The following is a 23,499-nucleotide window of genomic DNA, read 5'->3' on the forward strand; positions in this document are numbered from 1 at the left end:
TGTGACCCCTCCTTCCAGCCTCCTGACTTCCTTGTGGAGCCTTTGAGAGTCTCCTCCCTGTGCTCTGAGGAGCTCAAGGGCACTGCGGTGGGACAGAGGGTGCTGAGTTCCTCCCAGGCACACTGCACAAGTCCCTTTGTGCCTCACTTTTTCTGGCTGGCCAGTGAGCCTCCCCCACCTCTGGATTCTCTAACTCAGAAGTGGGCACACATGTGGCCCTGATTCCAGGGCAGGCTCTCCCCAAAGCATTCTTGCCATGTGCCACTTGGTTGGCAGCACCAGAGCTGGCCCTGCCCCCCTAGCAAGGGCCCCTCTCACAGTACCTCTGTCCACTGGAGCCCCCTCCCTGGAGTCAAGACTCTTTTCAAAGTAGGTAGCACAGAAAGAGGGTGTGGTCTTTCTTTTGTTGTATCGTTTATTGTCTTACACCTAAGAATACTTTCTCAGAGAGAAGACAGATTTCCAAAAATAATTGTTAAGTATCACAGCTGATTTAGTTTCCTTACTTTGTCCAAACATATAAGAAAGGCCAAAAGGCCTTTGTTTTGCAAAATATAGTGCCCAAATCCATGTTACCATTTGTTATTTCTATAAAGTAAATTTGAGTATTGGAAACATTTATCAAAATAAGAAATTTCACATGGCTTTTGGTACCTAGAACCTTCATCTAAGTTTCGGGGGTGGGGAGTGAGGGGTGGTACTGGGAGACACCTAACAATAAGTTCACAGTGGGGCAGGAGCAGAGGTAGATAGAGGCCACAGGGTGTGTCAGGAAGGGTAGGAGCAACATTGGAGAGCGAACAGGAGGTGACGCCTGAGGGCACTGGGAAGGGAAGCAGGAGCTCACCAGGTGATGGAGTGGCTAAAGGGAGCCACACCTGCAGGACACTGTGGGCACAGCTGAGGCTGGGAACTTAAGTATCTCAGTGGCCTCGAGCTTTTGGCAGCCGATGAGGAGGGTTGGGCTGGAGGGCGAGCAAGCCATGGTGGAGGCCTGGCGTCTCCTGGAGTTCGAGGTTTTATCTGGAAGGCATGGAGCAGAGCAGAAGCTGCTGAAGTATTTTGAGCAGGGGGTGTCCTGTCTCTGGCCACAGTGAGGAGGGGGCTGAGAGGAAAGCAGCCTAGTTGGAGGCAACCAGGGGGCGAGGGAAGTGGCTGAACCCATCCAGCAGAGGGCTCACTGGGGGTTGTGGAGTGTGGGAAGGAGGGAAAGGATGCCCAGGGTGGATCTTGGGATACTCATTTGAGGGGTGGGAGGATAGTGTGTGACCTGGTGGGGAATGGGACTTAGATGGAGTCCCACGGTGAGCCTGCCTCCAGCAGCACTTCCTGGGGACCTTGCGTCCATTTCCTGCTGCTGTGTCACCTGAGGCTCAGGAACTAGAAGTCCAGAGCTCCGGTCAGGTTGTTTGCACATGGGGTTCTCAATCAGACGGTGAAGGTTTCTGAGTCAGACTGCAAAGGGGCATAAATTAAGAGGACAAATCAGTTCTATTCCTGGATATTCATCTGAAGGCCTCTGTAATGATCAAGACAAAGATAGATAGTCCACAGATGGCAGGAATTAGCCAGTGGAATGTGTAACACCGGAACTCTTGCTTCAGCGAGGTCAGTAAAGCCCCACCTAAAACCAAAGTTTTGCCATCTCAGGTCAGAACGGGGCAGGAGGCAGAGGGTGGCTGCACCTCTCGTCTTCCTTTCCAGCCACCACCTCCCAGATGCAGGAAACACAGGGCAGAGAGGAGACCCCTCTGTCCTGCCAGGAGGAGATGGGCAGGGCAGTGCCCACGTTGTTCACATGGCAGGTGCCTTTTCCCAGTGGAATTCTCCCTTAGCTTTGTGTGTGCACAGACGTGCTTGAGGTTCACGGACATTTTCTTAAACCTTCTGGGAGCAAGCTAAAATGCTTAAAGTATTGGCTCTGCTACCATTTTGTGTTGGCTCAGTGTTTTCTCAAGACTTGTTTCCCCTTGTTCCTTGTCTGCATTTAGGTAACTGACTTCACCTGGGGGGGTTGAGTGACAACATTAGCAGTGAGGGTGGCCTCTGGCGCCCCTCCACCCCAGCTGCGTGAACTTGCCGCGTTCCTTCACCTCTCTGTCCCAGCCTTCTCCTCGGTAAAATGAAGAAAACAATAGTATCTGCCTCATAGCATTATCCTTCAGGTTTAAGTGAGTTAATCTATACAATGCAATAAGAACAGGGCTCAATGCAAAGTACTCAATTACTGCTTGAGTGTTATTATTGCTTGGCCCAGTATGAGAAGTGAAAAATATAATTATCTTTCTTAAGGCCATGTCCCAAAACCCGTGTTTAGTAATTTAAAAGCCGTTGTTTTTAACAGAAAACATCTGCTAACATATTTCTTGTTAAACTAAACCACCAACACGTGACCCCCTCAGGTGTCTGTAGTTAGTCTAACAGGCCGCTGAAGGAGGGCTTGTGCGCAGCCCAGTTACTCCCTGTAACGAGGAGCTCTGAGCTGGCTCCTCCATCTCCCTTACCTAATATGAGATTTTAAAACGTATTTACCCCAGACCGACCTATCTGGGTTTTCTTGTCCGGTGGGCCCCGCTGCAGGTTTCTGAGAGAAGTTGACTGCCTGAAAGGAAACTGCAAAACATGAAAATCGCCCTGAGGTGACCAAGTCCAGTGGCTCCTTTCTCCCCCACGGTGGATCGGAGGTTGAAGAACTCTAACTTCAGGTAATAAGTCGTCATATTTCCTACCGTCCCCCTCACCCACTGGCTTATTGGAAGCTTCCATGGTAGTTCTTCCTTCAGGAAGTGGTGAAACTTCAAATATTCTGCCTCATGCAAAGAGAGGTGGGCTGGAGGTGGCACTCATGCCCAACACACAGCCCGAAGGGCCACCAGGACCCTGACGGCAGGGCTCTGTTCTCATTCCCGACCCACTTCTCTTAATGTCAGTAATAATATAACAGTGATTAAATGATTATAAAATGCTTCTCAAAGAATAAATCAGAATATCCAGGAAAGGAATAAGAATGAGGGAAAGGATTTATTCTACCAGGTAGTAAAATGTATTATCAAACCACAATAATAAATAGTGTAGTACTAGAATGGAAATAACTAGATCAGAGGGACAGATTAAAAAGTCCAGAGATAGGCAATGAGTCAATAAAGATGGCATTTCAATGACTGGCAACAGGATGTGTAGATTAAATAAAGTAAAATTATAAAAAATATTGGCAAAGAGAATATCCTTATGATTTGGGGGGTAAGAAAAGGCTTTTTTTAAAATGTCACTTTTATTATATAAATACCATAAATAAAGTTGAAAGGCAAAAAGGGGGGTAAGTATTTATAACATCTATGATGAACAAAGAATATATTTCTAATATACAAATAAATTCATTCAACATCCATTTATTGAGTGCTTCCTGTGGTCCAGGTACTAAGGATGCAAGCAGTAAACCACACAAAATCCCTGCTTTTCTCATGTTTATAGTCTAGTGGAGAAGAAATAAAGTTGATTACTGTAGGCCAAATTTTGATAAGGGCTATAGAAAAAAATAAAGCAGGGTAGGGGTGGTTAGGGAGGATTGGCAGGGAGTTGTATTACATGGCTATTCAAGGAAGCATCATTGATAAAGTGATATTTGAGTAGAAATGTAAAGGTAAAAACGGAGAAGTGGCTGAATTTTGGATTTTTTTTTTTTTTTAAACATTGAGCTAATAGGATTTGTGATGGATTGGGTGCAGGTTGTGAAAGAAAGAGAAGAGTCAGAATGACTTCCAGGTTTGGGGGCTGAGGAACCAGAAGGATTGAAATACTGCTTACTGACATCGGCATAACTGAAAGGCTTGGCCTGGGGAGAGCCAGGGTTTTGGTTGTGGATGTTTTAGTTCGAGGATGTTATTGTACATTCAGAGGGAGATGGTTATACAAGCTTGGAATTCAGAGAGAGGTCTGGGCTGAATATGTTAATTTGGGAGTTGTCCTAGCATAGTTAGTATTTGAAGCAATGAAACTAAACAGATCTCCTAGGGACGGAGTATAGACAGAGGGGGAGGTGCAAGGACGCCATGGGACCCTCATTTAGAGGGGAGGGAGATGAGGAAGAACTAGCTAAAGAGACCAAAACGGAATGGTCACTGACGTAGAAGGAAAATTGTGAGAAAGTGACATCTCTGAAACCAGGAGACGATGAGAAGGGAGAAGTCAGAACTATCAGATGTCACTGTTGGGTCAAATAGGGAGCAAATGGAACACGGGCCATTGGACTTAGCAGTGAGGAGGTCACTCATGACAGTGGAGGCTGTCTTATTGGAATGATGGGAACAAAAGCCTGATTGGAGTTGGTTTATAGAGTAGGAGGAAAGGAATTGGAAACAGGAATGGGGCAGTAACTGGAGGGGAATGAAGTTCAAAGGTTTCTTTTCCTCCAGTACAGAACTGTTGCAGTACAGAACTGAGGAGGTGGACTGTAAGCTTTTCTCCCATCATGCCTAGGTGAACATGGTCTGGAGGCCTGTAGATACTGAGAACAATTTATTGGAAAATGGGCCATGAGTAGACACAAAGGAAAACAGAGAGATGCCTCTAACATAGGAACACCATCTGTAGTCATTTAAAAATACAAGTAAACACAGTGAGGTCTGTACTTACCTTAAGATTGACAGGAGCTCTTGTTGAGGATATAAATTACTGGAGTTCTCCGGAGCACAGTGTTTCAGTGTGTACCAAGCGTACAATGCGTGTCCCCTTTTGCTCTGTCAGTCCTACTTTCAGAAATTTATCCTAAGAGATGATAGCTCAAGTGCATGGAGATACAGGATACACACCAAGATGTTCACTCCAGCAGTGCTTGTGAAAGTGAAAAGGTGGCGCAAACCTGACCAGGTGGGCCTGGTTCCTGAATCTGTAAGCCTGATAGTAACAGTGAAAACAAGCGCTCACACTTAGCCATTGCTTTGCAGATGAGGAAGCTCGGGCCCAGAGAGGAGTGAGCCCCAGTCACATCCTGGGCAGCCCGGCCCTGACTGGGGGCAGCACACGGCCCTCTTCAACCTGGTTTGGAGCTGGAGTTCCTTGTAAGGTACCTGTCAGCTTCTTCCTTTGGGCCAGCTCACTTTGTGCTTTTAAAATACGAGTTCTCAAAATGTTTTGCAAATTTTTTATAGTGTCTTCATTTCATTATGCAAGGTTTTTCTTGCAGGGGATGCTGGGTATGAAAGGACAGTCAGGGAAGATAGGACAGACTTTGCCTGGGCTGCTGAGAGAGGGACCAAACTGGGCAAAAGTAGGTTTATAGTTGTGAGTACACGAAACAAAGTTTATTCTTTTATTGTTATTTATTAATTATGATGTTATTTTTCCTACGAACAACTGTAAACTTATTTTACTCCCCTCTCCCCACTCCCGTATAGTCTGGGGAAGTACAGTGGGGCCTTGACTTACAAGTTTAATTCGTTTGAAACCGAGCTCGTTAAGGAGCTCGTTAACTCAAATTACTCTATCAACTCAATGCAAAAAATCGGTGGAGAGACAGCTGGTATCTCAAAAAGCCCGTTAGTCGGGACACTCGTAAGTCAAGGCCCCACTGTATACTGTCTACTTGCTTATGACATTTACAAAAATTGTATCAAAAATACAAAGATAACAAGTAAATCATCTATTTCATTGATTTGATTTCTTGGTTGGAAGAAAATGAAGTTAGGACTCTCATAGAACATCTGGGACACTTGGTCCCCTAGGGGGGGAAGCATGGGCCGTAGCTCCCGGAGCCCTGGGCTCTGGTTTAGTTCTTCCACGCCCACACCTGGGTCCTCCGGGGTTTTCATCAGGAAAACGCACAGTGAGCCTAAATCACCTGTACTAGCGCTAAAGTAGGCACGCTGCTCTTCCCTTCCTGCCAAGCGCCTGTTCCAGGGGCTGGGTGAGAGGTGTGGGTGCTGCAAACAGGACCCTGTCGCTGCCCAGCACCACCTGAGCCCTCCAGCATTTAGGGCCCGTGGAAATAAACTCGCCTCTGTGCCTCCTTGTCCCAATTCCAGACTCCCAATGGCGGACCAGAGGATGGACATTTCTTCAACAATCAGTGATTTCATGTCCCCGGGCGCCACGGACCTCCTCTCCAGCTCCCTGGGCACCAGTGGCGTGGATTGCACCCGCAAGCGGAAAGGCAGCTCCACCGACTACCAGTAAGGCCCTTAGACTAGTCCTCTTCTGGCGAACACAGTGGCAGTTCATGGGCGTGGAGCATGGGGGGCTGCTCCTCCTGGAAGAGGGACCCCCTTTGGGGAAAGGGATGGGAGTGGAAGATGCAATCCAGGAGGCCACACAGTAGTTTTTATTTACTTTGCCCCAGAAGCAAGTGTGCCGGGGGCGGGGGGGGGGGGGGGGGCGCCTCTAGCGCCAGCACTGCTGAGGCATCAGCCCCTCCCAGACTGTCCGTATGGAGGGGGGGGTGGGGAGGGGGAAGAGCCTTAAAGCCAAGTTCCTGCCTTGACCCCGCCTTTACCTTCCTTTGCTCCTTTGAGCAAGTGACTGAGGCCGTGGGTGTAACCTCAGCGGTTTCAGAGAGAGCTTTGCCTGAGGGCCCCTCCCTGAGGCAGACACCAGTTGGTTAATACAGGGTGTCCCCCTAAAAATGTATATACACTTGAATAGCTCGATCTTGAAAATGAAATGTATTTTAACAAGCACTGCCTTTATAATTATTCAAAGTGTGTGTATACATTTTTGGGAACACCCTGTATTTGCAGAACAAGTAAGTAGTGGTCATCTCCAAAAACAGCATAGGAACATTGAAACGAGTATGTACCTGTTATATTAAATAGTATTTTTGTGTGTGTTTTTTTTTAGACTTGATGACTTTTCTTTTGAGTAAGTAAACTTTCACACTTACAGACAACTTTTCTATCTCTGCACAGACACTAGGGCATAAGGCAGTGTATGGAGAACAGTCAAAGGCACGTTTGTTTTGTTGAGGCCTCTGTGTGGAATCTTACCCAAATGGCCATTTAAATGGTTTGCTTTTGTTTAATGAGGGAAAATCTCCAAGGAGGAGTCCCCCCCAACAGCAGATGTCCGTTATGCTAAAGTTCACAGATCAGACTTGGGGAGCACAGTGGAGATGCTACGGTTAATATGCAAGTTATCTCAGATGATTCAGAGCAAATGCCCAGGGATGGGAGTGAAGACCAGAAGGGTGTTCTTTTGTGGCAGTAATTCCCCAATAGAGAGACCAGGAGACGTTTTCTATGGACCGTTAACATGTTCTAAGACCTCTGCTATCTGTGGTTTCCAACCTTGTCACCATCAGGTTTCCCTCAGGGACCCTAGTTTGCAAAGTCTTTTGAAATCATGGAGATTCTGTTAATGGAGCAACCGTAATCCCTTTCCTATCATTTTGTTGTACTAACGTCACACCTTCCAGGCAGAGCTCCTCTTCCCTGAGATGGCCACTCTGGCCTCAGTAAGCAGACACAAGCCCAGACAAAGGGGATGGAAGTTTCCATTTGCCTGTGTGGCTATGTGATTTCCTCCGGACTCGGGACCAGCTAGAGACACTGTCTGCGAGGACATCCAGGGCGCTGCCAGGAACCACTGCTCCAGAATGCCATGACTCAGTGCTCCTGAAAAGTCATTTTTGCCCTAGAAATACCTTTTGTGGATGGTGCATTTCCTCCTTTCTATGGGATAAAGAGAAAAGGGAGAGGCCCAGGGGGGAGTCAGTGCCTGCCCCATAAATTTAGGAGCTGAATTAGGCTGTGAGCCGACCCTGGGGACCTTGAACTCCTTTCTCTGAGAATTCTAGTCAATTTTCTACTGAAACACAAGATGCCATGAAACTTGGATTTCTGGAGTCTGTTGAAGGAAGGCAGGTTCATGCTGGGACCCCAGCACCTCTGCAGCCAAATAGGGTCCCACAGCCTCTGCCCCAGTCCCTCCTCTGTCCCATTCCTTGGGGTTCCCCACATGCTGAGAACCAGAACACTGGGCAGCAGTGCCTCTGAAAGGCGCCTCGGGGCTCTGCTCAGCACTTTTTTGTTAGTGCTCTGATTCCCTCCTCACTTCAGTCCCCCACACAATCCAGCCTGGATGTATGCACGGATATCTGATGCTTGATATGTTTTGCAAATGAATAAGCTCCATTTATCCAGAATGACTTATTGTAGGTATTGTAGTTACTTAGATACGCTGATGAACTAACAGTTTCCATAAGTGCAACCTATTCCCAGTTTTCACACAATGTGGTAAAATATGTTAACATGAAAACTCTATTGAGATTATGTATAAATTTCATCTGGTAATCTGGAAAACCAGTCCGAGTTTTATATAGTTTCAAGTTGTTTTTACTTATATATGTTTCTTACGTATCCATAATCAGTACTATGCTATTTGACCTTTCTAATTGTTTGGTTTCTGGATGAATGAGAGCCTTTGGCATTATGATTAGAAGGTATTGTGTATGTCTTTAATAGTCATGTTTTGTTTTGTGGTTTTTTTGCTCGTTTGTCTCTTTTTCAGGGAAAGCATGGACACAGACAAAGATGACCCCCATGGAAGGTACCGTGAGCCCAGTCATTTAACTTCAGCGTCCTTATAGTCATAACTGCAAATTCTATTAGTTGGTGCAGGTTCCACCATGTCCTGGATGGGGGATAAACAAGGAGGCTGTGAGCCTGTGGGCTCAAGATTGTCTTCCCCCAGCCCCCAGTTTGGCTGACAATCAACATTGTGTGTTGTGGAGATGACAGGGATTAAACAGAGAAATTAATTGAAAAGGGAAGAAGACATTCATTGGTTTGTGTTTTCATCTTTCGCTTTTTTTTTCCAGGTTAGAATTTGCAGAGCACCAAGGAAGGATAAAAAACGCCAGGTAAGAAGGGGCCTCATTCTGTCTCACTGCTGGTCTCCTGGGGGCCGCCGAGGAGGCTCTGTGCATCTGGTCCCCATCTAGCGGTTCATTCAACATAGTCATGTCCGTGGCTTCCTGCCCTCCCTCTCTGCAGGTTGTGCTGCCTTCACTCTTTCCTGTCTAAGCATGGGTAACCCGAAGGACTTTGGAGGGAGCAGAAAATAAGTCAAGGCTAAGGTTTCCCTCTGGTCTTTGGCAGGTTACTCCTTCCTGCCTGCAGGGCCCTGGAGGAGACCGGGCGCAGTGATGCAGCTCCTGGGCCGCCCCTCGCCTCTGAAAGGGGCCCATGTTGCCCTGAAAATTGCTCCTGTAGGCAGGATGGGAGATGCCCTGCTCCCTGGAATAGGTGCTCTAACATAGTGCCTCCTGCCTCCAACCACACTTGCTTATCCCGGTCCATGTGGTCCTCAACCCTCCTGCTCTGAGGCCGTCATGACAGAACTGAGAGATGCAGAATTTGACTAACCCGAGATTTCTCACTTTTCTCTGGCAGACCCGCCTTGGCAGGAGCTCGCATGGTTCTGTTGCTATGGCAGCAGCAGGGAACGACATTTTTTCTTTTTAAAAAAATTTTATTTTTAATTTCATTGGTTTTAGAGGGAGGAAGGGAGAGAGAAAAACATTACTTTGTTGTTCCACTTACTTATGCATTCGTTGGTTGATTCTTGTATGTGCCTTGACCAGGGATCAAACCTGCAACCTTGGCATATCAAGACAATGCTCTAACCAACTGAGCTACCTGGCCAGGGCAGCAGGGAACTACATTTCCACCGTGGATGCACCTCTTTAGGGGGCTGTCACAAATGGCAGGTGCAAACCAGTCAGGGAGTGTGCAGGGGCAGCAGCTCCTGGGAGGGAGGAGTGTCATGTTCTTTGGAAGAAGTTCTGGGGACAGATGTAGCATCTGCTGTATCTATGTGGGGTCATATTTGATCCAAGGATGGCAGCATTAATTACCTGGCAACTCACCCAGCGAGTCTGGAGAGCCACACAGCAGGCTCCTTCCAACCCTCAGAGACGGCTCACCTGGGACCATAGGACCCTTGCTGATATGATGGCGGTTCTGGATGTTTTGCTCTTTAAAAACTCTACCACCCTCCTTTTTTCATCTGCCTCCATCTTCAAATCCAAATTTATAGAGGCTGAGAGGAAAAGAAATGAGAAATTAACAATACAGTTTAGTCTGAAAAGACAGTTTTTAAAAAATATTTCTTAATTCTAAGGAAGGATGAGATAAGCATTTAAAAAAACTAATCCTGACCTGGCAGAGAGGCCACGTTTTTAGTGACTTTAATAAAAAAGTCCAGTTTGAAGTAGTCTGCAAATTCTGAATTTGCCTTGCCAGATGATTACTGAAAACAGTTATATCTTATTTTTGTCTTTGTTTCCTTAATGCTGGGTTACATTTTATAGAATTCGTTATTCATGTTATTGTTCAGGGAAGCTCACAGTCAAATTGAAAAGAGGCGTCGGGATAAAATGAACAGCTTTATTGACGAATTGGCTTCCTTGGTACCCACATGCAACGCGATGTCCAGGAAATTAGATAAACTTACTGTGCTAAGGATGGCTGTTCAGCACATGAAAACACTACGAGGTGAGACCCCAGGTTTACTGTCCTTTACGCCCTTGTCCACAAATGTACCACCCTTGCCTAGAATGTTCCTACGTCCCTACGGCAAATGTTTATGACTTGCAAATGTGTCGCCTTGAGTAATATGCCTGTAATTTTCAGCAGTAGACACGATGCCCAATGAAGTGAGTATCAAGATGCAGTTCCACGGCCTTTTATCCCAGAGGGTAGAGGCTGTGAGCATGTCTGTGTGTGTGGTCAGACTATGCACATATCAGAGAGGGCACCACTGATGCCCCATATGTGTCATGTAGTCAGACCCCATGCATACATGACAAGCATCAGAAATCTAAGTGCACTGAGTGACCCAGAAAAGTCAGTCTCATGTTTAAGAGGAAAATCCATCATGGTTCCTTTGAAGAGTTACTGGTTCATGATTCTTGCTGCGTTGTTTTTTTTTATTGCTAGAAATGAACACTGACATAGTCATCTTCCTGGAATTTTCCCAAACTAGCCAGACCCTTTATGGGAGAGGCAGTATTTTCCTTCTTCTCTGAGTGTGGTGAGGTTGAGAAAACGAGGCAGAACTGTGGAAGTGACTTATCCAAACCACAGGAGAAATCTGAAACATTATCAGCCTTTTAGTGAATGCTGTTCTTGGAATTTTCCATAGCTAGTCTTGGGCTATTTGAGGCAATTGGAAAGTGGGCGCTCAGTCAGATCTCTAAGCCGTGTGGCAAAAGAACTACATCTTTTTATTTCTACAAAGCCACCAAAAATAAGACGTAGCCGGTTTTGTCTGACTTTTGATTGTTATTCAGAAATATAATTGTATCCTGTGCGTGGAGAATGGCATTTAAAAATTTATACTAGCTGAGATGGTAGAGACTAAACTACTATCAGCCAGTTTCTATTAAAGTAGAAGAGTGCAAACTCCAGTTATCACAGAAGCGGGTGTGAATCAATAATCCGTGCTTGCTGGTTGACATGGAGGTCAGACACGTCCTGTTTACCTCCTTCCCCTTGGTACTTTGAATTGTTATGGACCTGTTTCATTTTATTTCTTCACTCTTCCACTCATCATTCTGCAGATTCCAAGTCATTTACTGCTGGCATTTTTCTCTGTTATTGTTCTTCTGAAAGACGCCCAACTGACAGCCTTTTAAACACAAGTCTTATCCATTTCAGTCCCGGGGCCTCGAGTTGCATTTACTGAAGTGATGCATTTCCCTGGGTTGCCAAGCTCATTTAGCTCACCAGCAGTGAAGGGGAGCTCACACTAAATGCCCTCCATAATATATTTACTTGCCTGGCAGACCGGATGACTTCCCACGCGTGTAGAGTGGTGATTTGAGGGGCTGCTAGACGGCCCATTGAATACACACCTTGGGAGGAGGGAACCGTCACAGGGGCATCAGCCAGTTTGCTCCTCGAGCTGCCTTCTCTCTTAGAAGCAGATGTGTAACTTCCGTCTGTTATCTCTTGGTTTTCCCCGTGGTGACAAAAGCACGCTCGTTCAGTCTCCTGGGCAACAGTGTTCTCTTTTCAGCGGAATTCTCTTTGGTATTACAGGGTTCTGTTCAAAACCAGGTCTTGCCTTATCTCAGTTAAGGAAAAAGACGGTCAAATTTAAATCCCTGGTGGTAGGTTAGAGGCAGTGAAATAAAATGAGACATTATCTGAATATAAAATGTGCCAACTCTTTCTCTCTTTCCCCACTAAGGTGCCACCAATCCATACACAGAAGCAAACTACAAACCAACTTTTCTGTCAGATGATGAATTGAAACACCTCATCCTCAGGGTATGTGGCAATTACGGGCTGTTTTACACACACTTATTTTTACAGATTTCAGGGTTAAGTCCCAGCATGTGGGAATTTGATGTCTGAACCCTGAACTGTTCCTAGGCCACTTCCTCTTTATCTTCTTGCTTGGACAGGCCTCACATTCCTTCTGAGACCTCCCTCCTCCCTTCTGCCCTTGCTTAGCAAAAATGGAAGGTCTGTGCTACTGTGGTTTTAAATCAGAAGAGGCAAGACTTTGTTAAAAATAGGCAGTAGCTAAGAACCACATTCCTGCATGAAGATTTTAGAAAGGGACTGACACTGAACAATTGAGAATTTCTCTGATTCTCACTTAACCACTAGCGCAAAAGCATCCACCGAAACCTTTACACCAGAATCCCTTCCAAATAGCAAAACTTCAAAAGACTCCATGATCCAGCGAGGAAAATAAGTGGAGGCGGCGATGCTGCGCCTGCTTGACTGGAGCTCCTCGTTCATCTCCTCGGTCTCTGCGAGAGGCAGTTGAGGCGGCACCATGGGAACGCGGCCTTCCGCAGAATTGGGCCTGTGCGGGCTCCAAGGTGTGTTCCCGGCAGAGCAAGAGTCAATGGAAGGGAAAGAAATGGAATTCAGAAACATGTCCTCTTGCAAATTGTAACAAGCAAAATAGGAAAACATAACTAAGAGGAAAGATATCTGCCCCCGCCGCGCACAGCCAGGGCTGACCTCACTGGCTGAAGCCCCTATGGAATCAAGGCCCCCTTCTCTGAGCAGATGTCTGCAAAGCCAGGATAGAGGTAGTCCAGGTGGATGGTTGTGTCGTCGGTACCCGTGTTCGGCTCAGCCTGGCTCCTCCCTGCTTACTCCAGTTTCTCTCTCCATCCCTTCATGACGTGCTGCGTTGGAAAGCTTTCAACTGCGAGGAATAGAAGGCCTGATGAACAAATGGGGGTTTTTTAATTTTCATTTTTACTTTATTTTTTTATTTAAAAATTTTTCAATTATAGTTTAAATGAAATATTATTTTATATTAGCTTCAGGTGTACAGCACAGGGGTTGGCCAATCATATACTTTATAAAGTGTTCCCCCTGATATTTCCGGTACCCACCTAGCACCATACCATTGGAAGTTAGAAAATAGTCATGGGATGTAAAATATAGCATAGGAAATATGGTCAATAATATTGTAACTAACAGCATTTTGCTTCTCAAGTTTAGCTGGTTCTAGGTAGGCTGTGGTGGGGGTGGAGAGGGCTCCAGTGAGGTCAGCAGGAACCAGGCTCCATCTCCCACACACCTTTGCTGGACTAGCAGGGCAGCTGTTTCCTCGGGGTAGCAAGCTGGCTGTGCCAGGTCTCAGTAGTCAGACCAGCCGGAAAAGAAGGGCAGGGGAGGCTGCAGGCCAGTGGTCCTTTTTATCAGGAAAGGATGCGCTTCCTGGAAGCCCAGGAGTGGACTTCAACTTGCCGAGAAGGTTTGCCTGGTCACCCCTAGCAGCAGGGCAGGTGGCAGAGCCCAGGCTAAGATTTTCCAGCCTCCACAGTGGAGGGGGTAGGAGGGGGGGCAATTCCCCCTGTCCCAGCAGCATTTGACACACACACTTTCCAGAATCTGTTTGCTAGCTTTCTCCTCCAGAAGCAGCCCTCATAGCCCAAAACAGAACTTCAGCTGTGGCCAGTAGGTCTGAGGCGGCATGGCCTGGTTGGTACCTCCCTTGCCATGGAAGCTGTCTTAGTGCCACCTTTGGGTGCAGCTGTAGTACTGCCCCTCCCCGACTCTCTTGCACATGAATTGTTGTTAGGCCAGGTCTTTTTCATCTTGTATAGGTGCAGTTCACTTTTTGGAACTTCTTTTTATCTCTGTCGAAATATACTTATTAGATGGTCCCGCCTTCCAGCTCATGATTAACAATCCTTTGAGGCTTCATGTGGCGTGTAGATCTGGTAGGCATGCCTTCTGTGTCTTTCATTTTCATTCATTCACTAATTCAAACATTTTTGAGGACTTACTCTATCTGCGTGGCACTCTTCTAGGCATATCCACTCACAGGTAAACATGTTAGGGTGGGGCCATGGCTTCCCTCACATTCATGTCGATCTGTGGATCACCCCTCTCAGGGCACAGTTACTCAGACCCAACTCTGCCCTCACCTCCATTTCTTTCCAACAGATGTCCTTGTTCTCAGAGGATGTTTGCTGAAGTTCCAGATAGAAACTGTCTGCTGCATCTCCAGAGAAACCACCAGGGCTTCCTGGGCATGTGACCTAGGCAGTCACCCAGGCCCAGGCTTAGCTTTTGTGCTCTGCTATTGCCATTTTGAACATCATAATTTTTTTTAATCTTTATTGTTGAAAGTATTACATAAGTCCCCTTCCCCCCCCCCCCCCCCCATTGACCCCTTCTAATCCGCCCCACCCTCCATCTCAGGCTTTCACCACACTATTGTCTGTGTCCATGGGGTATGCATAGAATTTCTTTGGTTGATCTCTTCCCACCCATCCACCCACCCCCACCTTCCCTCTGAGATTCGGCAGGAACATCATAATTTTTGTACAAGCGTCCCTGCATTTTCATTTTGTACAGAGCCTTACAAATTATGTGGCTGGTCTTGATTGCTATATTGGTAATATGACATTTTTAAGGAAAAAATAATTGTATACAGAATACGTTATATATAAAATAGGCTCCTTTTATAGTGACAAATGCTTAGTAATTTTCTTGTTGCTGCTTTTCTAAATAACTTCTTATCAGATGTCCAAACTTATCAGGGTATGAAACAAGGATTTTAATGCTGTTCAAGCTAAATACTTCATCTCGGACTTCCCTTTTGCTCTTCCATTTCATATAATAGCAGTGATGATCTGTCTTCTCTACCCCCATAAAACTTTCCTTTCATCTCCGGCGCATTTCAGTGGCTGTGAAGTCCTGTCTAAACTCTTGCCAATTCCAGGTACCCCGTCCCCAGGAATTTGCTTCAACAGAAGCAAGGACCATTCAGACTGTTTCGAACAGTTTGGCAGCAGGAACTGGACTTCTGCTTCTCCTTACAAAGCTGACTGCCTGCCTCACTAAGTGCTTTCCAAGTACCATTAATGAACGGTGTCAGGCAGTCGGCCTGGACTGCTTGTAATATCTAGATGCCCTGCTTCCCCATGGTTTGAAAAATAGGCAGACCCTCCCAGGGCTCTGGTTACCTGCTAGCACCATTCTCCAGGAGTGAGCCAGCCTTTTTCCTGAGTCCCCATAGTGCTCAGGTGTCCTTACCCCTCTGCTCCTGAGTCCCCTCACCCCACACCTTCCCCTAATGGTGTCATCTGCCCAGTGAAGCAGGGTCAGATGCATTGAGCCATCCTCACACTGACTCGTCACTGGCCTTTGGAGACGCAGGTGTCACGATGCCACAGTCACCTTCATAGGCACCTTGGGTGCCTCATCACTTCATCAATGCAAAGCCTCAAACTACTTACCTGGTTGAAAATGATTGTGTGCAAGGCACATGAAGAAGTTATTAATACCTTATTTATTTATTTTTTTTTACTGAATGAGGCTTCCAGCAGATGGTGCTTGCAAAGTTGCTTCCCCTTCACCATCATTCCTTGCCCCTGGACCCACGCAGAAGCCTATCTTAGGAAAAGGTCATCCTGGCTTCCTCCCAGCTGGGTGGCCCACTGGCTTCTCTCACAGCCATTGCAGTTGTTCCCCTTCTCATTCACTCCTTTCACCCCAGCACGAGTGCACGTGCCATTCTTTAACCTCTGGCGCATGAATTTATTTCCTAGTTCCTTGAATTAAGCTGTATCCCAAAGGTCCTTTTGTGGAAAAGAGAATGGAGTTTCTCTATATTTTTCCCAAGAACAGACTGAGAGCTAGTGAATGAAGCAAAATTGACCCACCATGTATTAGAACTGCAGGGGGGTGAGTAAAGAGCAAGTCCCCGAGAGATTGGGATAGATTCCCAGGCAGTGGAGAGACCCCAGCAGGAGATGAGCAGTTTGTCCATCTGAAAAGGGGGCTAGGAATCGTGCTCACATATGAAGTAGTCTAAGCTCTCGAATGCTGCAGCTTTGGTAGTTACCCGCTTCAGTCTCTCTAACAGATACTGTCTTGTCTCTACACCTGTCCTTACTGGCACTGTAGATTTTTACTTGTATGTAAAGCAACGGAGTAAGAAGCGTTTGAGGGGAAAATTTTGCTTTTCTTATCTTACTTAGGAACAAACAGCCTAGCCATGGGTCAAAGGATAATATTTGAGCCCTAACCAGTTTGGCTCAGTGGGTAGAGCGTCAGCCTGTGGATTCAAGGGTCCCAGGTTTGATTCCGGTCAAGGGCATGTACCTTGGTTGCGGGCACATCCCCAGTAGGGAGTGTGCAGGAGGCAGCTGATCGATGTTTCTCTCTCATCGATGTTTCTAACTCTCTATCCCTTTCCTTTCCTCTCTGTAAAAAATCAATAAAATATATTAAAATAAAAATTAAAATAAAACAAAGGATAATATTTGAGAGCATTAGCTTTCAATCCTGCGTACATTAGAGTCATTTTGGGGCAGAAGTGGGGATTAAAACAGTACCGATGATGCAGCCCTACTCCAAATGTCAGCATAAAATCTTACAAAAACCACTGTCCCAGTGCTCCCCCAAAATGGAGCCATTTAAGTCGTGGACAGATGTAGCCGAGATTGGAGAAGGGATTCCGAACTTAGAGATCCTTCCAATCTCAGACTGCGTAGAGTTGTTTCAATTAGAGCTATAACATATGACGTCTCTGGACCATAATGCAATCAAAGGAACATTGTTATGCTGAATTCTGCTGTGAAACAGAATTAAATAATTGGACTTTCCCCTGTAATCACTAGATGACATAGATGATATAGATCTGCCTTGGAGAGAATCTTGTTTTTCTATCAGAAATTTGCTTTAAGCATCCTATGCTCAGCATACCTGTGAAATCGTCCATGAGAGCAGTCCAGTGCTTTGGTTACTTAGAACACTAATCTTTAGTTGCTATCAAAGTGATTACAGTCATGTTTCTTGAAGTGTGATAAATTGATTATCCATTTCTCCTGATTAGGCAGCAGATGGATTTTTGTTTGTCGTAGGATGTGATCGAGGGAAGATACTCTTTGTCTCAGAGTCTGTCTTCAAGATCCTCAACTACAGCCAGGTATTGCTCGTGCCCCTGTTGGTGGTGGGCAGCCGCCACCCAAAAAGGTCTCCCCACTTTGCAGAATAATTATAGCATACAAGTCACATGTGAAATGCTTATTTTGTCCTCCCACCAATCCTTCTTCCAGAAAATTCTTTGTTACTAGAGAAATTAATTTAAACTTAAAAAAATTGTTTAACATATGTATGATCCATGTTTCACCATTTGAAAGGTTTGACTCTGATCTCAGCAGCAGCTTTCTAACTTTCTTATTGCTGCAAAAGAAATACCCCTCAACTGCGGGGCAGAGGTGGAGGAAGGGGGGCAGGCAGATCATACAATACCAGAGAACAGGGAAATGGAACCCACCCGTGCTGTGCTTTCAGTGACATGCCACTTGCTAGCTTTGTTGAACCTCAGCTTCCTGTAAAATCTGGTTGTAATGATCCATACCATCTGGGAATGTTTGTAGGATCAAATAATAACATTTATGGAAGCTTCTAGGGCTTAGCTATTCACCTATTGTGTCCCTAGAGGTTTTATTCACTCATTCATTCATTCATTCTGTCACTCGTGGCATGCTGGTGTTTGCATGAACACTGGATTGGGCAGAATCAGAGTCAATATAACACTTGTATGAATTAGAATTAAAGTAAATTTCATGTTTTCCAAATATTTTACTCGTTTTAGTCTTACAAGAAAGTTATGTCTACTAACAGAATAGGTTATGGAAGCATTCGGTGTGACCCAACAATTGCTTAGGAACAGAGAGACTTAAAGGAGCAAGAGGCAGAGCCCATGCCTACAGTCCTCCCCCAGGGATCTCAGAAGGGACTTTGTGGGCATCAGAAATAAAAAAGAATGCACAGATTCGTGTCTTCAGGGAACATGAACTATTTATGTAATTGAGCCCTTTCCCCACCTGTGTTATCAGAACCAACCTCCCAATGTCCATATCTAGACAAAGTGCACATGTGTGCAAGTTCTCATGAAATGTTTGAAATTGTCATGCTTAAAATACAACATAAAGGGAAAGCACTTAGATAATTTATACTCTACATGCTGTTGACTTGTCATTTTTGATACTTTATGCGCACAGAATGATCTGATTGGCCAGAGTTTGTTTGACTACCTGCATCCTAAAGACATTGCCAAAGTCAAGGAGCAGCTCTCCTCCTCTGACACGGCCCCCCGGGAGCGCCTCATTGATGCGAAAAGTGAGTACAGAGAAGGCTGCTGCCTCCTCAGCGCCGTGCAACTGCACACCCAGGGACCACAGAACGCACTCAGTTAAGAGTGTGGGTCCCTTCTCTTCCCTCCTATCTTTGGCAAAATGGAATTATGTGCATTCTTTTGTGTTTGTTTTGTTTACATAAAGAAGAAAACATTCAATGTCCAAATTCATTGAGAGGAAAACAACTACTTCGATTTTATTATTTTTGATTTTTAGTCTTTTTTAAAATATATTTTTATTTATTTCAGAGAGGAGGGGGGAGAGAGATAGAGGGAGATAGAAACATCAATGATGAGAGAATCATTGAACAGCTGCCTCCTGCATGCCCCACACTGGGGTTGAGCCTGCAACCCGGGCCCTGACTGGGAATTGAACCGTGACCTCCTGGTTCATAGGTCGACACTCAACCACTGAGCACACCGGGCCAGACTGATTTTCAGTCTTTTTTTTTTAAGAACCCGGAAATTCCCCTAGGAATTCAGAACCAGTTATATGCCCCTAAATGTCTCACACCAGGTTGATTTGTTTCTCCCCCAAAATAATCAGCTCTGTTTATCTGAGTTGTATACATGCAGCCTCACAAAAGTAAGAAAACTTGAAATGAAATATAGCTAGTTTTCTTTGACTACAGTGGTTCCTCCTTAGATTGGCTCCCCTTCCTGGCTTCCTTCTTGCAGCAGTGGAACCACTGTGCACACTCCCCCAGCTTCCTGTTCCTGCATCCTCTCCTGCCTCCTGTGTGAGGGCCTGTAGTTCTCTTCTCCTTTAGACCCAAGGGAGGCTGTGCACTACAGCAGTTAAGAATGTGGGCTCTGGAATCAGATTGTCATGCTCACATCCTGATTCCACCATTGGCCAGCTGTGTGACGTTGAGCAAGTTACTTACCCTCTCTGTGCCTCAGCCTCCTTATCTGCAAAATAGTACCTTTGTCTTTGAGTTATGGCAAGGATTAAACACATTAATATACATAAAGCATATGGGACAGTTCCCGGCACATCTTGGCCCAGTGCAGTCATGGCCTAACCAGTTTCCTGCTTCCAAGCTCCCTGTTTTAATCCCTGGAGGGAAATACCACCAGAGGAATCTCCTTTAAACTATCCTTTTCATTAAGGCACTCCTCTTCTTCCTAAAAGTACAATGCGATTTCTGCGACGTGTCCTTTGTAGTCTGGCCCTTGCAACGTTTTGGTGACCTGAGGAGAAAGAGATGAATGGTGTTTGGCCCCTATCTTTGAGGTTCTTACCAGATAGTCCTGGAGACAAGGAGTCAGACAGCTCCCTGCATAATAGGTGCAGCCACAGAAGTGGTGCCAGGCAGAGAGAGCGGATGATTAATTCTCATGTGGGCGCTGGGACAGGCATCACCGCGTAGGTGACAACTCCAGTGGGTTTGAAAAGATGAATTAATGTTTGCCGGGTGAGAAAGAGAGGAAGAGAGCCGAGGAAATGATTTGTGGGTGGGTGCAGAGGTGTGGCGCCTGCCATGCGGCTGCTTGATGCTGCTGGAAAAAACCATGCATGGGCAGGGGAGGGCTGGATACGAAGGCCTCTCCATGGTGGGGACACAGGGAGGGGCTCTGACCAGGTGGGACAGGCTCGGACTGGCATTCTGGGAAGATCAGAGGCGGCAGTGTGGGAGGGAGGTTGCAGGAGGTAAGACCAGGAGGAGCCCTGGGCAGTAGCCTTGGCCCTGACCCGTGGTGGTCAGTGGGCGCGCATTGCCCCAACAGGATCTGTAGCAGCAGCTTCTGCAGTGATAAGTAGCCGGTGTTTCTGTCAAGGTCACAGTCATGCTGCCCCCTCCCCCAAGACTCCAATTCAGTTGGTTTAACACAGCACAGTCCAATGGAAACATAAATGCAGACCACAAATATGAGTCACATTTGCAATCAAAAATAGTAAAAAATGTAAAACTAATTGTAATACTATATTTTATTTAACCCAATAAATGCAAAATGAGGATCTTTTACCTTTTTTAGTACTAAGTCTTTGAAATCCTGTGTGGATTCGCACAGCACACCCCGCCAGCATGCCTGTGCGTCAGATGTGCAACAGCTGCATGAGCTGGCAGCTGCTAAACTAGACAGCACAGACCTAAGTGGGGTCCAGGGAACTGGACTGAGAGGTTAGGAGTATTCTGCTTCATCCTTTCCACTTCAGCATCGAAATCTTGCCCATCAAGTCCCAGCCTATGTTCTTCTCCCCTGGGAAGCACAGGTTGTGTCTGCCATTCGCTTGGCACTAATCATACATCACCCTGTGTTTTCATGATGAACTTCCATTTCCCCTTCTCAGCCCTAAGCTCCTGCTGGATAGGAACCCGGTGCTGTTTCTTTTTATCCCCCAGAGCACCCTGTCCATTCCTCCAGGGGTTGCATTCCACGTGACTAGAAACATCGCCAGACCACCTCCCTACCCATATGGCATCTTTTAAGGCCTAACCTGAGGAGAAATGTTATTCTCATGTCACCGCTATAAGCAGGGAGGCAGGAAAGAAAAGGCTTTCTTCAAGGTCACACTCCCCTCCTGACAGACAACACTGCTCTCAGTTTATCACGTTTTGTGTATTGATTTGCAGCTGGACTCCCAGTTAAAACAGATATAACCCCTGGGCCATCTCGGTTATGTTCTGGAGCACGGCGTTCTTTCTTCTGTAGGATGAAGTGTAACAGGCCTTCAGTAAAGGTTGAAGACAAGGAGTTCCCCTCCACCTGCTCAAAGAAAAAAGGTAACCATTTCACACTTCTGCCACCTCCTGTCCCAGGTGATTCTCGCTTCTACACGGGTGCGCTCAGCAGGGCACTGGCTCAGCGTCTCCCTGCTGGCCAGAGCGGCAAGTCCCAGGACTGCAGCCAGGACCCTACTGCCCGCTACCTACCACGTGGGAGAGGGGGGGCAGGGAGAGCTGGAAGCCCTGATGGGCTTTCAGGGCGACAGAGTCCTGGGAAGGCTTCCTCTGCTTACATTCTGCTTGTTGTCATTGGTTGGGAAAGATATTCCCATCCACAATTCTAACTGCCTCTTGAGCAACCCGCCCATCCATCAAAACTATTCTTGCTGAATTCATCAGTGACCTTCATGCTGAATGCAAAGGTCACTTTTCATTTTTCTGCCATCTTAAAGTGTTCTCTTCCTCAGATCCCATGAAACCCCATTCTCGTCTCCCCACCCTCAGCCACTCCAGCCTCTTCCTGGTTCCTGCTGCGGGCTCCTCACCTGTCTGGGGCCACCTTCTCTTTTCTATATCTGCTCCATCCAGAGGTGATCCCTTAGCTTTCAATATCATTTATATGTCAATAACTGCCAAGTTTATATTTCTAGCCTAGACTTCTCTTTTGAACTCCAGATTCATAAATTAACTGCTTATTAAATCTACCACTTAGATATCTCGAGGGCATCTCTAAACATGATAGATGTAAAAGTAACCACCTGAGCTTCTCCTTGATATAAATAGCAGCAAAAAACTAATAATACAGCAAAATGTAAACCGCCATCCACCTAGTTGCACATACTAGACACCCGAGAGGCACCCTCACCCCATTTCACCCCACAGTCACAAAGCCCTGCCACAGTGAATTCCTTCTGCAGAAGGTATCTGAACTGTTTATCCACCTCCACGTTCACCACTATCCCTAGATCCAGGCTGCACTCAGCTCCCCCCTGTCTTTGTAAAGTAGACCCCACACACCTTCCATCTCTCCGCACAGCAGCCAGAAAGACCTTTTTAAAATGCAAATCTGATCAGTTCCCTACTTCAAACCCTTGGCTGTTCCCATTGCTCTTGAAGAAAAGTTAAATCCTTAACAGGATTTGGTTTCTACAGTTCCCAGTCACTAGCACAGACCTGAAGCTTGCTAAACACTCCAAGGATTTTATGGTTGAAACCCAAGGTGCTCCACACTTTTACTATGTCCCAAAGTAAAATCAAGTTACCTTCATTTGCTTTCTTTCATGCCAAATACTTGGATAATCATACCAAATCCCAGGAATTCTCAGCGGTTTCTCCCACATCCTCCCCTGCCGCCTCCTCAGGGCACTGCCCAGCGCAGCCCTCGCCTCTCACTGCGATTCTCCTCCTCCTGGTCTCCTCTTCCAGTTCACCTGTCACTCTGCTTCTAGAGCCTCCAACCCCTGATTTGATTTTGCTGTTTCTCCACTTAAATCCCGTTGGGAGATCTTCATTTCCTAACAGAAAAGACCAGCACAATTGTTAGCAAATAATCCAAGGCCCCACTTGCCTTTCCAGCTGCACCCCCAGCCCCTCCCTTTCACTGAACCATACAGAGCTCCATGCTGTTTCGTATACCAGCTATGCTCTGTGCCCTTGCACATCCTCAGCCTTGGCACATCCTCAGCCTTGGCACATCCTCAGCCTTTGCACGTCCTCGTCCCTGAGCCAGAGCCCATCCTTCTTGATCTGCCTCCACATTGTGTTTCTGGGCAGCCTTCCTTTCCCCAGGTAGACTCATACCTCTCCCTTGGTTTAACCAGCTCGACTAAACACACATGACACTGGATGATAGTTAATTTTCAGTCTTCCTTTCTGTCCCCTAAAGCCAACTGCCACTAACCGTGGACTTTGCTTTCTAGCAGATCGAAAAAGCTTCTGCACAATCCACAGCACTGGCTATTTGAAAAGCTGGCCACCCACAAAGATGGGGCTGGATGAAGACAATGAGCCGGACAATGAGGGGTGTAATCTCAGCTGCCTTGTCGCGATAGGACGGCTGCATTCTCATGTGGTTCCACAACCGGTGAACGGGGAAATCAGGGTGAAGTCTATGGAATATGTTTCTCGGCATGCCATCGACGGGAAGTTTGTTTTTGTAGACCAGAGGTGAGCGCCTGCATGTTACTCTTAAATGATAATGGGG

At 46.3% G+C, this 23,499-nt stretch overlaps 1 protein-coding gene across 12 annotated transcripts in view; it reads left to right on the forward strand.

The window, feature by feature from the left end:
• The window catches only part of BMAL1 (basic helix-loop-helix ARNT like 1), a 105,582-nt gene that overhangs the window by 65,572 nt on the left and 16,511 nt on the right, over window positions 1-23,499 (forward strand). For 3 of the 12 annotated variants that reach the window (XM_059708953.1, XM_059708960.1, XM_059708964.1), the window contains exons 3-14: window positions 2,581-2,705; window positions 4,944-5,062; window positions 6,021-6,167; window positions 6,832-6,852; window positions 8,500-8,538; window positions 8,810-8,851; window positions 10,330-10,487; window positions 12,187-12,266; window positions 17,317-17,409; window positions 18,491-18,608; window positions 21,204-21,353; window positions 23,216-23,462. In XM_059708953.1, the coding sequence (XP_059564936.1) occupies window positions 6,028-6,167; window positions 6,832-6,852; window positions 8,500-8,538; window positions 8,810-8,851; window positions 10,330-10,487; window positions 12,187-12,266; window positions 17,317-17,409; window positions 18,491-18,608; window positions 21,204-21,353; window positions 23,216-23,462 (1,088 nt within the window). In that variant the 5' untranslated portion in view covers window positions 2,581-2,705; window positions 4,944-5,062; window positions 6,021-6,027. Of the gene's footprint in view, window positions 1-2,150; window positions 2,172-2,580; window positions 2,706-4,943; window positions 5,063-6,020; window positions 6,168-6,831; window positions 6,853-8,499; window positions 8,539-8,809; window positions 8,852-10,329; window positions 10,488-12,186; window positions 12,267-17,316; window positions 17,410-18,490; window positions 18,609-21,203; window positions 21,354-23,215; window positions 23,463-23,499 lie in introns of those variants that run through there. The other 9 variants (XM_059708955.1, XM_059708961.1, XM_059708956.1 and 6 more) reach the window with 6 other exon arrangements.

The sequence above is a fragment of the Myotis daubentonii genome, chromosome 9 (genome assembly GCF_963259705.1).
Source record: "Myotis daubentonii chromosome 9, mMyoDau2.1, whole genome shotgun sequence".
Lineage (NCBI taxonomy): Eukaryota > Metazoa > Chordata > Mammalia > Chiroptera > Vespertilionidae > Myotis > Myotis daubentonii.